Below are 16,466 nucleotides of genomic sequence, written 5' to 3' on the forward strand. Positions count from 1 at the left end.
AAAAAAAAAAAAAAAAAAAAAAAAAAAAAATTAGGAATTCTATAAAATCTTTTCTGCAAAACAAATTTTAAAAGAATTTTATTTAGGCTATTGGTAGTGGCCCATGCCTTTAATCCCAGTACTTGGGAAGCAGAGACAGGTAGGATCTTTGTGAGTTCTTGGACAGCCTAGTATACAGAGTGAGTTCCAGTGAGACCAGGGCTACAGAGAGAAACCCTGTCTTGAAAAAACAAAAGCAAAGGATTTTATTTTTAATATTTTAATTATGTGTGTGTAGGAAGGGGACTATGGCACATGTGCGCAGGTTCCTCCAGAAGCCAGAGGTGGTGATCTTCTGGAGCTGGAGTTTTAGGGCTTGTGAGCTTATTAGTGCCAGGAACAGAGCTTGGGGGCTCTTTACCACTGAGCCATCTCTCCAGCCCTATTAGGAATTCTTGAAGATGAGGATCTCCATTACAAAACACTATGGAAATTTTCTCTACTTTACGGTCATATCCTTGTAAAATGTAAAATTTGGGTCCTAAGTGTAAAGGGGAAGTCAGCAGGCATCACAAATGACCAACTGAACCAGTAATCAATTTCAGCCACCTCCTCCTCTTCCTCTTCTTCTTCCTCTTCCTCTTCTTCCTCCTTCCTCCTCCTCCTCCTCCTCCTCCTCCTCCTCAAGCCTTTGGCATTTTTAAGGCATCTGCCATTGGATGGATTTTTTCCTGGTATTTACATTTAAAAATTGAAAGCAGAACAGAGAGGAAGTAATGAATGCCAAAACCTGGGCCACAGCCCTTAGGAAACTTTTATAACTTTTAGTAGGATAAAAGAACTAATATTTTCTCCTCTAGTAGGAGTTACAAGCACTGGTGAGCTGCCCACCATGAGTGCTGGGTTCTCTGCAAGAGCAGGGTGCACTCTGCCACTGAGCCACCTCTCCAGATTGCCTACTTGCCTTTTTTGTCTGAGTTTTTGAGAACTAGAAAACATTTAAATAGAAAGAAATTGGTGTACTCCTAGAATTTGGTAAGGTTTTATCTCTACGTATGACTCTCTTACTGCTTGAAATTACAGTATCCAGGCATAATTTCATGAGTCCTGTACACTTCAATTAGAAAGTCTGAAATTTCTTCCTCAGCAAGTGTATTATCACTCTGTAGTTTATGTTTCAGAGCTGGTTTTTTCTTACTTCTACCTCCTAAAGAATTAAGTTTCCTCTCCCTTTGTTCACTGAATGCAGTATTCTCAGACTATGAGTCCTACTCCACCCTCCTCATGGGAAACACAACTCCTTTATTCAGTTTTTATTGCTCCATCATTGTTCATAGTTACAGATGCCGATGTACTACATATTAGTAACTTCCAAGTTAGTTTTAAGGCTTAATAAAATAATGTATTTGTTGCCCCAGACTTAAAGCAATTAGGATTTACTGCAATTGGACAGAGGAGATGACTCAGTGGGCAAACATATTTGCTCATAGACGCCTGAAGATCTGAGTTCAAATCCCCATAACCCATGTAAAACCTTGTACAGTGGGATGAATCTGTAGTCCAGTGCTCTTCAGGGAGATGGGAGGCAAAATTGATAAGGTCTTCAGAAGTTGGCTAGCCTGGTGTACAGAGAAATACTGCTTCAAACAAGATAGGAGGCAAAGACCAATGCCTAAGGTTGTCCTGGCCCTTACACATACATATAACATATGTCTGTAATCACATATGAACACATATTAACACTCACAGATTTTCTTTTTTCAACAAAAAAATTTATTGTAGTCTTAAGTACCTTTTTTTCTCTAAGGTGGTCTGTCCTGAGACACTTGGCACCAATGCAAAACTTCTCATCTATCAGGTACAGAATATGGATTCCTGCAGGATTCACAAAGGGCTTAATTTGGGAGGAGGGGTTTACAACATCCATATTGCCTCAAAATAATCTGGGTTTCCAGTTTTATCAATTTAATTTTTAAACTTTGTGTTAACCTCTCACTGTGATTTTTTTTTTTTCTTTTTTTGAGACAGGGTTTTTCTCTTATGTCGTCTTGTCTGTCCTGCAACTCCTCTGTAGACCAGGCTGGCCTCTAACTCACAGAGATCCACCTGCTTCTGCCTCCTGGGGGTGCTGGGATTAAAGGCTTGCACTACCACCTCCTGGAATGATTTTTAAATTCTCAATTTTTAAAAATTAATTTTTGTTCTCCGTGTGTGCCTGGTGTGAATGTGTGTGGATCAGAGAATGACTTTGTTCTCTCCTTCCACCCTTCCATGGATTCCAGCGATTGAACTCAGGTGGCCAGGCTTGCATGGGGGAGCGCCTTTACCCACTAGCCCTGCACCCCCAAAATTTGAGATGGTGTTGCAATGCAGTTGCTAGTGCTAAATTACAGTCTTCTAAGAACGTGCCCATACAGAGATGCGTCAGTGAGATCAGGCACTAGAAAGTGCTGGGGCCGACAACCTCCTTCTAGAGGCCCTCATGTGTTAGCCATAGACTTCGTCAGGGAGTTAAGCATGGTGTCTAGTGCTATCCTTCATCCCTAACCCCAGCGCCCTTTGCCAAGAACACAGGGACATTTTTTCATCTTGGTTCACATTTACTGAATAGTGCCATCATAATTTTTAAATGTATTTTCTGTTTTGTAAATATTTTAACTTTCTAGTTTTAAATATTTTAGAATGCATTCACCTAGGTATTTATGGCTCTGCCTATTAAAGCTGCTGGGTATACAAGTGCATACACAATCAGTTGTTTTAGACACCATTTTAAACAGGTATTATTAAAGAAGATTTTGCCATTTGTGCCACTTATGTATGTTTCCTTTTCTTGATAGCATAGAGTTTTTTCATTAGAAAAAGTTATTTTCCTTAAAACTTGTGTGTACTTGGATAATACAGCAACATGCTTCCTGTTATTGGGCCTGCTGAGGGTAAGTAAGCAAGACTATTTCATTTGTTTGTTCCCCTCTTCTGCAGCTGTCATTAGCACTTTTTAACTCAGTTCTTTCTTAGAATTTCCTTTTGGGGTATAAAGTAGTTTTTTTTTCATCCTTAAGACTCATAGAAGAATATTTACTGTTTGGTTGGTTCTTTTCATTTCTATTAGTCTGAAATTTCCTTGCTCTAGTCAAGACCTAAATTTTATTTTAATTTTTTTATATATATTTTTGTCTGTGTATATATGTGTGTAGTATGTGTGCATGTGTGTATTATGTGTTTTCATATAGCTGATCATGTGCTTGCACACGCACAAGAAAACCAGAAGTTGTCATTGTCATCCTCAATTGCTTAAGGCAGGGTCTGAATACAGAGTGTGTCTATTCAGCTAGTCTAGCTAGCCAGCTTGCTGTGGGGGGTCCCATCTGCCTCTAAAGTGCTGGGATTGATTGCAGGATGTCTGCCATGGGTGCCCACATTTATGTGGGTGATAAGGATCCAAACTCCAGTCTTCATCCTTTCACAAGTACTTTACCCATAGAATCATCTTCCCTGTCACAGGTTTTTTGTGGTTGTTGTTGTTGGATATTTTGGTTTGCTTTGGTTTGGTTTGGGTTTTCAAGACGGAGTTTCTCTGTGTAACCCTGGCTGTCCTGGACCAGCTGGGCCTCGAACTCAGAGATCTGCCTGCCTCTGTCTCTTGACTGCTGGGATTAAAGGTGTGCACCACTATATGCAGCTAGTTTTATTTTTGATTCATGTTTCAAATCCTGAAAGGTTTTGTCTTTTCTCCTTTGTAATGGGTCAGGTCAGGATTGTGTTCTATCAATCTTTCTGCCATAGTTTCACCTACTTCTTGCTATAAGTTTTGACACTAATGTTGCTGCTATTGTATTAGAATCTTTCAACATTTTAGGTGAAAATTTTCCAGGTACTCTTTCAGTTCAGAGAGATGACCTAATTTTTTCCAAAGATGTTCTTTCTTAAACCAACCTCAGCACATAAGAGGAGAATCATCCTGTGCTTGTCCTAGCCACTTGAAGGTTACAGTCTAGGGCATAATAGTCCCCTGTATAACCTAAGTCTCAAATGCTCAGCACTACTATGACACAATTTTGGATTCTTGAGTCATGTGAAAAATACCTTATCAAGGCTGCCCTTCCTTCTGGGTGTAAAATGAAATTCCAATCAAATACAATCAGCTCTTGATATGCAAGGGAGATTGGCTCCTCAGGTCTCCTATAGATACCAGAATTTATAGATGCTCAGCGCCCTTATATAAGATGGCATAATATTTGCATATAACCTACATGCCCCTTCTCTGTAACTTGTACATGTTTAGCACATTCAATTCTTAGTTTTGTCAATTTGACACAATCCAGAGCCACTCCGGTGTCCTTGAGGGACTGTCCAGATTAAGTGGGTCAGTGGAAATGGCTGTGGGTAACTTTATTATGTGCAAAGACCTAGCCTATAAGTAGGTGGCACCATTCTTTGGGTTTGGGGGAAAGTGAGCTGCCATGGATTTATATATCCATTGCTATGTGTTCCTGATGTGATATGACTAATTTCCTCAAGATCCTAGCTCTGTGATGTCCTTGCTGTGATGGACTAGCATGAACTGTAAGCTGAAATAAATCTTTTCTCCCCCAGCTTGCTTTTGCTGGGGTATTTTTTTCTCAGCAACAGGAAGAAAATGCTTTTTTTTTTTTTTTTTTATCTGTAGTTAGTGGACCCTAGTGTCTGCAGGGCCCATGGAGCTGGAGGGCTTCTGAGGCTTTGCCTCTTCTCCTCCAACAAAACAACAAATGCTTTAGACCTTAAACTAAATAATTAAAAAATCTTTAGAAACTAGTTTGGAGAGATTGCTCAGTGGTTAAAAGCATTGGCTTCTCTTTCAGAGGACCTGGATTCAATTCCCAGCACCTACATAGTGGCTCGCAGCCATCTGGAACTCTCTTCTTCTGGCCTCTGATACAGACACATGCAGGCAAAGCACCCATACACATAAAATAAAACAAAATAATCAAAAACAAACAAAAACTTTAGGTACCTTCTGTTTCAGCCTGGCATGTATGCTGTCAAAATAATATCTGCATTTCTTATTACAGCACTAAATCATCAGTCTTGTTAGTTAGTTTTCCTCCACCTAACCTCAATAATTAATAAAGAAGTCTTGCTTTTTAAAAAAAAAACTTATTTCTGGGTAATGTTTCCCATATTTTTCTTTTCCTCTGTGGTTACTGCAAGTACCCTGCTGGAAATGTACCCTACCTTGACAGAGTTTGAAGACACTGATATATGTGTTTGACAAAACTCAGCATTTAGATACTTAAGGTTTGCATGATATATAAATTTAGCTTCTAAAAAACATTGAGGTCTAACTAGTGATAGGTATGCTGAGTTATGGGGGCAGTGGTTACTCTAAAGTATACAGCTAACTTCAAAATACATGTTTGCAAGATGTAGATGGCTTGCTAAGGATATAATGGACAAATTTGTAATAAAACAAATACAAAATGTGAATTGTAGACTAAGTGGTTATATAGTGGTTATATATAGATACTCACTGTTTATAGTGAATTAGTTCCTTTTGCTCTATGCTTGAAAGTTTTCATCATAAAATGTTGGTTGAGGACAATAAAAGATGATACCAGAAGCTACTGTTTGAGACATACTGTATTGAGAGAAAATCCAAAAACATTTTCTAATGAGAGAAAAATCACTGGGACAATATATAACTTGACCTTGCATGCTGTTTGGTTTAGCCTCGAGGGTAAAGGGCTAAAGACCACCTTATATCTTGTAACACTGTTTTGGAATGACGAGGTGTTTTAGACCTGATGACTTGTTTTCTGTTCTTATGATCATTCATTTAACCAGCATACATTCCCATTCCTGACAGCATGCATAATCCTGAAGTCTTCTCAGGGGAAAGGAAGGTCTTAATCAGTGATGAGCTCAATAACTAAATGCAAGCAAGTATTTGAAGAGATGAATCACTAATTCCTGAACCATTTGTTAGAGAGGGTTAGACCAGTTGGCTAAAACCTCTGGGGGTGGGGGGTGAGAGTAGAGGATTGTGGTGGGTTGTTGTTGTTGTTGTTGTTGTTGTTTTCTGGCAGTGAGACAGTGAATACCGGACTCACATGAAATTTACAAAGATCTACTGAGTTTGTTGGTTTCTCTTTTTCTTTTTCTCAGAGGAATTTTGAAAACTTTAAATGCTATATTGTCTATAATCTTGCAGCAAAATGGTAGTTAAGAGTGATGGTTTAAGTTGTTGCCATTAAGATGGCGAGAAAGATCTACTAAGCACTGGTATTCAGTAATAAGAGTTCTTTTTGATTCAGTTGAGGCTTGCCCCAGTCACAGATACAATAGTTGTTTGTGTTTGTGTTTGGTTTTAAAATTGACTTCATGAGATAATGGTGAGAAGACAATGTTGAAATTTATAGGCATTAAAAAATGTATTGCCTTTATATAATCTCATCTCAACTCTGGATAATAGTACCCATAAATAGGCTACAATGCTTCATATGGTATATTTAATGGAAAATACTATATGGAACTATTTTTATTGTTTTTCATCCAATTGTTTTTTAAGTGTGTCATTATGAAATTTTCATAATGCAGACTTGAGCCCTTTCTTACACAATTTTGTAGTTATGACAGTTTTCTAATGACTATTTTCACTGTCATCTCCAAACATTCAAAAATAATGTTAATTTTTCTGGAAAGGAATATTGACATATTTGCTCTCACGAGAGTCACCATTTAGTATTTAGTTTATCTGATAATTCATTCAGTAGATGGCAGGTTCTGTGGTAGGTACTAATAGTGATTTCCAGACTTGGCTGCCATCAGAACCACCTAGGGAGCTTTTAAGTAGTCACAGGCGTGGGCTGCATCCTGGAAAGCATTTTGACTCTGGAGTTATTATGAGGTAATAATTGTTCCTTCTTCCCTCTTGTAAAGTGTATCATGGTCAGATTCCTTGGAGGGAGTGCCAGTGAGTATAGCAGAACTGAGACTTGTACCCAGGGCTGTCTGATTGTGATGTCCATGTACTGTGCTTGTGCTGTAGGTGGCCCCTGGTGGCCTGTGTAAAATATGTAGCTGAGGGTACTGTCTTCAAACAGTGGTCTTTGGGGAGATAACACATTTTCTTTAAAGGCAAAACAAAGTTGTTTGAAGTGTAATGGTTTAGCCTTAGTAGCCAAACAATAAGTAGGCAGAACTTCCTTCCTATGGAAATATGTCTCGAGTAGCTTCTAAGAAAGAAGCTAAGCAGTTGTAATACTGAAGGAATCTGAAGGAATTTATACTTTGCATATGCATGTACCATGGCTATAAGCCTAAAGAATATGGCCATTTCATGAATTTTTTAGGCTAACTGCTCTTCTCTTTTCTTTGTATGTTTCATGAGTGATGAATACTGTATAACACTTCATGGCTCCTACCACCTACCTCACACCTGGTCATTACAGCTTTATGCTAAGAAAAAGTCTCTAGCTGGTGTAGTGGTGTACACTTTTAATTCTAGCATTTGGGAGGCAGAGGCAGGAGGATCTCTGAGTTTGAGGCCAGCCTGAGTTCCAGAACAGCCAAAGCTACATAGTGAGAACTGCTTTGAAAAAATAAAAACAAAATAAAGAAAAGGAAAGAAAGAAAAGTGTTAAAATCTCTAGTGTTAAAATCATTGAAACTTTAAAAAAAAATTCATTTCACTAGGCTGGTAGCATTATGCCCATGATCAAAGCTACTTGGAGGCTGGGCAGGAGGATCACTTGAGCCAGGAGTTCGATGCCAAATTGGGTATGGACATCTTAGTGAGATTCTTAAAAATAATAAAAAATAAAAAAAACAAAACCCTACACTGCCTACCCCACCCAACCCCCCAAAAATATATCCTGCCTAACAAACTTATAGTAAACATCATTTTCGGGGATATTTAAGGAAATAGCTCTTGGGAGACATTGACCCAAAGTATACTTGACTTCAAATTCAGAAATGGAAAAGAAAAAAAAAAAAACTTTAATTTTCCCCTTGTCACTTCAAACTTAGATTTTAAAAATATTTGCATGTGTGGAATATCTCCTAATCACTTTGAAATTATAAAAATTATTGAAATTTTTAAAAATTTACATTAAGGAAGTAATCTATATTTATGCAAGCCTTAGGAAATAGTTTTAGGTAGAATGAACTCTAAGATTTGAGATGCAGTAAGCTGCCTTCATCACAGGCACTTTTGACATTGTTTTTTCTCTTTAAAGATTTATTTATTGTTATATGTGTTTACCTGCACGAGTTTGTGTGCACCGTGTAACTTGCAGGAACTCTTGGAAACCAGGCTTCAAGGAACTGGAGTTGCAGGTAGTTGTGAGCAGCTGTGTGCGCGCTGGGAACCAAACATGGCCCCTCTGGGAGAGCAGTAGCAGCTCTTAACCTTCAGCCCATTTCGCCTGCCCCTTAATATTGTTCTTGTAAATTATGCTAAATAACTTTATGTCTGATGCTATCAAACTGTAATTTTATAGGACTTGTTCTGTCTCCTTCAGGTCTTTGTTTCCTGGACTTAAGCTTACTTTGACATTCTGAGATCATTTTAAAGAACACATGTGTTGAATCATCTTGGACCACTCTCTTCCAACATCCCAAAATGCTAATAGATCTAGCAACAGATGTTTATACTATAATGTATAAAAAAACAAACAAAAAACAAATAAAACAACTAGCTTTTAAAAAGTTAAAGTTTCTTTATGTCTTTTCTTCCTGCCTGCCTTTCTTCCCTTCCTCCCTCCCTTCCTGCCTTTCTTCCTTCTTTCCTTCGTCTACCCCTCCCTCCCTTCCTTCCTTCCTTCCTTTTTTTCAAGGAAGGGTTTTTCTGTATAGCCCTGGCTTTCCTGGAACTCACTGTAGACCAGGCTGCCTCTACCTAAGTGCTGGAATTAAAGATACATGCCACCATTATCCTGCTAACTGAAGTATATTTCTATAAATTGGTAAGGTAGCTCTGTGTATATTGCATAGGAAGTTACTGAGCTTGGTATCTCACACTAGTAACCCAGCATTCAGGAGGCACATGAAAGAGGATTGCTGCAAGTCCAGGCCAGCCCAACCTGCATGCTGAATTTAAACTGGCCTGAGCTACAGAGATGCTGTCCAAAAAAAAAAAAAAAAAAAAAAAAAAAATCCAAAGAATTAGCATTTGTAGCTTCAGATAGAAAGGAAAAACTAATTTTCGAGTGCCTAATAATTGGTATAAAAGCAAGCAGATGTGTAACAAAGGTCATTAGACAAGAAGAGCCAAACATGTGTGCATTCAAACTCACACATGTAAGAGTCTTGCTATATAATCCACAATGACCTTTAAAAACTCATAATCCTCCTGCTTCAGCCTCCTGATTGCTAGAATTTGCAAGTATGTGCTACTAGGCCTAGCATAGAGCATGTGTTCTTAAATGTCACTAGGTCTTTTTCAGAAATCAGCATAGTTAATAAATAAATATTAATATTTATAAATATATAACATATATTTATATATTATTTGTATATTATATTCATTATTTATAAAGATATTGTCATTTATATGTATGTTATATTTATATATTTACAGATATATTTTATATTATATAATATTTATATAAAATGACTATATAAATATATATAAACAAAATTTATAAATCTTTTAACTGTGTAAAGTTATTTCTTGTTTCTTTCTCTGTTCTTTAAGCACAGAAAACTCTTGATTATCTCTTCTCTGGAGGAGGAATTATGCCCTGGCCTTCAGAATAATAGGAATGTTATGCAACTTTTTCTGGGTTTAGTATGTGTTTTATGTTAAAAAAATCCATTTCCAGCTGAGTCCTTATGTCATGTTCTTACCTATATATTCAGTACATCCTTTTTAAATACAAGCTTCAAATTTTAGAGGCAGCCACATTGGTTTGAGGGAAACAGCCTGAGGGCAGTAATATCTCTCTATTCCCATACTTCCATTCTCCTCTGGTACTTTGTGAAATTATGTACACCAGTGTGTGTGTGTGTGTGTGTGTGTGTGTGTGTGTGTGTATACATTACAAGTTGCCTGCCCTAGATTTTTTTTAACCTCTAATAAAATGCTCTCAAACCTTAAAGAAAAAAAATTCTCATCTTTTGTTTTTGTTTTTGTTTTATTTTTCCCGAAACAGGACTTCTCTGTGTAGCCCTGGCTGTTCTGGAACTTGATCTGTAGACCAGGCTGGCCTCAAACTCAGAGATCTACCTGTCTCGGCTTCCTAAATCTTGGGATTAAAGGGGTGTGCCACCACACCCAGCCTTTTGTTGGGGTTTTTATTTTGTTTTGTTTTTACTTTTAGCTATCATCCTTTTTTCTGTCTCCTACTTCCAAGTCTTTTTTTCCAGAACCTAAGCACATGTTCTCAGATCAATGAAGAGCTATTTCTATCATTTATGATGGTAAGCGCACTGTGTGGGATGAAACTAACCATCTATGGGCTCACTGAGACTGTGCCTTCCTCCATGGGCTCACTGAGACTGTGCCTTCCTCCATGGGCTCACTGAGACTGTGCCTTCCTCCATGGGCTCACTGAGACTGTGCCTTCCCTGTTTTTATCCTTCTAGTCCCAGCCCTGGTGCTTGGTAAAAAGTGCTTAGAATGTTTTCAGGCAGAGATAACCAGTATATTTTACTCTTAACTTTGTAGCAACAGACTAATCATTGTAAAGAATGTAACATTTCGTTATGAATTCACAATCTTCTAAACAGTCTTGCTTATGTAATAGAAAAATTTTGTCTACAACCACTTGCATGATTTCTATAAATATTCTCATTCTCTCTCCCTCTCCTTCCTCCCCCCTTCTCTGAGTTTGTGTGTGTGTGTGTGAGTGTGTGTATGCGTGTGTTACATGTGCATATTCCCTCTGAGTATGTAGAGGCCAGAACAGAATATGGGATGTCTTTCTCTATTGTTCTTTATTTTACTTTCTTGAGATAGAATCTTTTACTGAACCAGAAGCTGGCCATCTTAGCTAGTCTGGCTCTTTGGGATCTACTAGGATCTGGCTCCCAATGCTGTGTTGCAAGCACATACTGCCCTGACCAATCTTTTATGTGAGTGCTAGAGATCTGAACTTGGGTCTTACCTACTGAGCCATTTCTCCAGCCTTGACTTCTGTACATTCTTGAGTGATCCTCCTTTAAAAATCAGTATAGTTTCCATCATTTCAGAGAAACATTCTTTTATTATTAGACAGCAGCTATGATATTAGTATCATAACTTTTTCAACAACAGACATCTGTAATTAGATATTTTATTTGAAACATATTAAATTGTCCCATATGTTTAAATAAAGGATATGATTCATTTTTTAATCACAGAAGGAGCCTTTGAAAATGTTCCACAAATTTGCCAAATGTATTTCTGTAGAGATAAGAACTACATACATGTTTTTAAAACATTGATTAGAACTCCTATGGCTTATAAGGATATGGTTTAGCAATCAAGTTTATAATGTAATGACTGATAAAAAGGAGTTGTTGGTGCTGGTAAGATGGCTTAGTAGGTGAAGTACTTTCTGTGCAAGTCTGGTGACCTGAATTCAGTGCCCAGGACCCACATGATTAGGAGAGTACTGACTTCTGAACATTTTCCTATGGCCTCCTTATGATGCCGTAGCATGGACTTTTTAATATCCACACACGTCATACACATACTGAACAATCTTTTTTTTTTTAATCTAAAAGGAACTGTTGTTGTTAGTTCTGTTATCCAAAGATATCTTTACATTGGGAACCTATAAGGATATCCAAGGGTGATTATTCACTGTAATCTGAATGCCATTGAAACCACACCAGCAATTTGAGTGATTGAATAGTCAAGACCTTCTGTTAATTTCCTTTCTCTTTTCCTCTCTTGTAGAACTGCCAGTGTATGGCCAGCATTCCCAGTGGTTGATAATGTTGGAAATGAGCTGCTTGACCTTCTCCAGCATTCAGTTGTTAAAAATGAATAGAATGCAAGTTCAATTCCACAGTATGAAAACAGTACTCGGAAAATTGAAAACTATCTAAATGATTGTCTTTGGTTGGGCTGTGTTCTTAGCAAGCAGAAGCCTTGGTCAGGGTCTGCTGTTGACTCTTGAGGAGCACATAGCCCACCTATTGGGGACTACAGGTGCCACTACTACTATGGGTAATTCCTGCATCTGCCGAGATGACAGTGGAGCAGAAGACAATGTTGACACCCACCAGCAACAGGCTGAGAACAGTGCAGTCCCTACTGCTGATAGTAGGAGCCAACCTCGGGACCCTGTCCGGCCTCCAAGAAGAGGCCGAGGACCTCATGAGCCAAGGAGAAAGAAACAAAATGTGGATGGGTTAGTGCTGGACACACTGGCGGTAATACGGACTCTTGTAGATAAGTAAGTATCTGACTTACTGTCGACTCCAGTGTCCAGTGTCATGGAAAGTGTTCTGCCAGGAACCACCGCTTTTGGACTCCTTCCATTCATTTAGGATATATTTTCCAAGCCTTGTGCTCATAGGCCAAGAGAGAATACTTATTTCTTCTCTGATAGTGGAGTAAATAAGGTTTGATATTTTTACTTGCTATCATCTACTCCTGTCTGGAAAATTTTGAACAGTTCTGTACAGAAGACTTGGATTTAATTTTCTGATTGAAAATATGATCTTAATGAGGGAGTACAGTAACTATGGAGTGAGTCTGTATTAATTACTTGCTTAAGTAGGAAATAAGGAAGCGTTTTCTTGAAGATTAATTACTATGTTTGCCTATTTGTTCTGCTGACCATATATTCAAGATGAGTAGTCTTACCAAGAGTATCTTACCAAGAGTATGGCCTGTAACTTCTGTAGGCAATTAAGGACAGTGGGCAACAAAAGTTTAACCTCTCCTATTTTATTATTTCTTGTTTAACCTGTTAGATCCATTTGGGGAAATTGTAAGTTGAAACGACAGGGCACACCTGGGCCTGTGTTCTCTTTCTCCTGCTTTGTTTAAAACAAAATCTCGGTTTGAATGGCAGTGAAATTAAAGGGTTTTGCTCAGACTGAAAAAATTCCAGTGTAAGGTTATTTAATAAGTGCATAAATTTTAGACCATGATGGACCTAGATTCAGATTTTGGCCCATTACTAATTTTATGACATTCAGCAAGGTACTTTTCTAATCCTTTTTTTAATAAGAATTTTTATTCTTGTGTTACTTGTATAAATGGTCTAGTGGGGTGCTTTATATAAAAAAAGAAGGAAAAAGAAATGCTCAAGACATAGCAGTCATTTTATAAAGTTCTTTTTACTTTATACCCTGCTAGGAAATTTATAGTATTTAATATTCACATTAATAAAAGTACAGGTTTTTTTTGTCCTCTAAAACTGGTAAGAAAAGAACTCTTGTAAACCTAAAGTATACAAACAAAGCCTTAGAGCTATATTAGCCTCTTCTGCTCAATACTGAAGTATTTGTTGATCTCCAAGAATAATAATTTTGGGGGTTAGTGATATTTCCCAGTGGCTAGAGTACTTGCCTAATATCCATGTAGCGCTTTACCAGGTCCAACCTCCAGTAACAAACACACAAAAGAATCTTTCTTTAAAAAAGTCATCCTTCATCCTACAGAATTATAATGGAAAAGTATCCTTTCCAAACAAGGAAGGAAACCACAACATTAATTAGGCACATTGAGATATTAGGTGCAGAGTAGAAGTGCCCCACCATTGAACTTATCACCATTGCTTTTTGTATTTGTTAATGTTAAGTTACCCCTGCTGACCTTGACCTTAGAATGTAGCCCAAGCAGAGCCTGAACTTGCAATCCTTTTGTCTTAGCCTCTAGAGTAGCTGGGATTACAGGTATGACCAAGCTTTATAGTTTAATTTTATTATATTTTATTATTGTTTTTCTATTTTTGTATGATATGTGAATATACATGTGTGTGCACATGAAGTCATGTGTATGAGTGTAGGCATATGCTTGCTATAGATATAGGTGAGGTGGTCAGAGGACAGCCCTAGTTATTTGTCCTCACATTCTACCTTGATTGAGACCTGTCTCTTTTGTTGTTCTCACTGCCAGAACCAGGTTAGCTAGCCTGCAGACTCAAGGACTTCTATCTCTGCCTCTCATCTTACTGTAGAACTGTGGGACTGCAGACTTGCATTATTGCACCAGACTTTTAGGTGGGTTATCTAGGGAGTCAAAATCAGGTCCTCACACTTCTGCTTTAACCACAGAGCTATCTTCCCAGTCTTGTGGCTTGATTTCAGAAGATACTAAAGGATAATTTATAACTTAGAAAGCTTTTAAAATTGTTAAGCTGAAATATGACCAAGAACTATGAAGGACAGGGCAAAGGGATGTAGCAAGAACATATCTAAATCTGTTACAGATGCAAACGTGGCAGTTACCAAATAGTCTTCTCTTGACTGCTTACTCCAGAAGGAATGCAACTGAGAGGAGAAGGCAGCAGGCCCCAGTGCCATAGTGGAGAGGTGCTATGGAAGAGTTTTTTATGCTGTCAGTGTCTAGTTCTCTACAGCTTCATTTGAAATAAATTGCCTAATTGCAGCATGCCTTTATACCCAGCTTTCTTGTTGTTGTGACTGTTTAATTGTAATCCTTTGTATTTTGTTCTTTAGTTCTGAAAAATTCTCTGTCATTTTTTAAAAAATATTTTTGGTGTTCAGTATTTGGTATTGGAATCCTTCAATATTTTTCCCCATGTGTATATGCCCCCTGCTCCCTTTTTGAGAGAGTCTTGGCATGTAGCGTAAGCTGACCTCAAACTTAGGATTTCCTCCTGCCTTGACCTTCTGAATGCCAGAGGACAGGCATGCACGTGTTCTCATCTAATGCATTCAGTTTCTCTTTATCCATATTTGGATTTTTTTTCATGTTTGCTTCTTGGTTTTGTTTGGCTCTTTTGTTTTTGTTTTTGTTTGTTCAAGTCAGGGTTTCTCTAGTTGCCTTGGCTGTCTTGGAACTCTTTCTGTAGATCAGGCTGGCCTCCAACTTAAAAGCATGCACTGCCACCACCACCTACCTCACATCCTTCTTATAGGTGTTCCTGCAAATATATTTATTTTAAAGTTCTCTTATTTGCATATTTTGAGTGGTGACTCAGATTGTTAGTGACCAGATTCCTCTGTTGCCTCTCTTTTCTGAGACAAGGTCTCACTGTGTCGGCCAGACTGGCCACAGTCTGAGATCTTCCTGCTTCAGCCTCTTAAACTGCTCAATTACAGGCAAATATCATCATCATACAGCTGCAGATTCCTTCCGAGTTTTTCCTCACTTTTATATATGCCTTTATGCCGTGCATGCTCAAAGGGGCTAGCATGTTCCCCCAGTCTCCAAGTAAACCTTATTGAAACTCTGTAAATAGCTAAGGCCCGCAGCATAAGTTTTGTTTTGCCGAGTTTTAAATAGGTCACTGGAGACTTGTACTTTATTTATCCCACTTGTAGCTCAGATTGTCATCTTTCTTTCTTTTAAATAATTTATTTATCTTGTTTTATGTGGATGGGTATTTTGCCTTTATGTGCGGAGCATGTACCACATCCATGCCTGGTGTGATGGATCCCTTGGAACTGGAGTTACAGATAGTTGTGAGCTGCCATGTGGGTCCTGAGAATTGAACCCAGGTCTTCTAGAGGAGCAGCCTCTTAACAGAAGAGCCATCTGTCCTGCTCCTGTCCATCTAACTTTCTTAACTCCTTTTCTTGAGAGGGATCTGTTCCCTAGATGTACTTTGTGCAAGTTCCTCACCCTTCCATAGATGAAGTTTTTTTGTCCTATTACCTAGCTGAGCTGAGCATCCCCAGTCCTCCATCCAGTTCCCAACCTACAGCTCAGTGATCCTCTGGCTTACTTTCCATCTGCCATGAGAAGTGTCTGCTCTGTTTGTGCTTCTTGGGACATTTATCTTCTTTGGGCACAGGGATGTCTTTGTAGTCATTGCGTACCTCATAGAATTACAATACTCCTCTTCCTTGTTGTTTGCTATCTCTGTTGCATTCTACCATTTTTCTCTTCTTCCTTAATTTTATCTTCTGTATCACCCACCATATCAGTAGATAATCAGTTGTTCTCGTGGTCCAGTTTCAAGCTTAGGTTTGCTTGCATCTGTATTGATAATCTATAGAGAAAGGTTTGGGGTTGGGTTTTTAAATGTACATAATTATACAAACCTTTAAATTTTTTTTCATTCAATATTATGCTTGAGGCCATATGTAAATCTACAACTGCTTCTGGCTGCTACAGAGTATTATTGCTTTATATGCTTGAAAGTCTTGAAAATACCATGTTTTGTCATATTTTCATATGGTAATAGGTACTTAAGCAAATAGTCTGATAAATAGCAAGAATGTGCACTGATATAGATATATGCAAAAGTTTCTCTAAAGCTGTTAGGTGTATGCATATTTGACTTTATTATTGACATATTATTCTTTGAGAATGTATACAATAGTTATATTGTTTTTTATTTTTCTTTCTTTCTCCCTCCCTTCCTCTCTCTCTCTCT

General features: G+C 38.0%; 1 protein-coding gene across 2 annotated transcripts in view; it reads left to right on the forward strand.

Moving 5' to 3' along the window:
- The window catches only part of Rspry1 (ring finger and SPRY domain containing 1), a 57,479-nt gene that overhangs the window by 3,160 nt on the left and 37,853 nt on the right, over positions 1 to 16,466 (forward strand). For both annotated transcript variants that reach the window (XM_021169429.2, XM_021169425.2), the window contains exon 2: positions 11,843 to 12,344. In XM_021169429.2, the coding sequence (XP_021025088.1) occupies positions 11,995 to 12,344 (350 nt within the window). In that variant the 5' untranslated portion in view covers positions 11,843 to 11,994. The remainder of the gene's footprint in view (positions 1 to 11,842; positions 12,345 to 16,466) is intronic.

Source organism: Mus caroli, chromosome 8 (genome assembly GCF_900094665.2).
Source record: "Mus caroli chromosome 8, CAROLI_EIJ_v1.1, whole genome shotgun sequence".
NCBI lineage: Eukaryota > Metazoa > Chordata > Mammalia > Rodentia > Muridae > Mus > Mus caroli.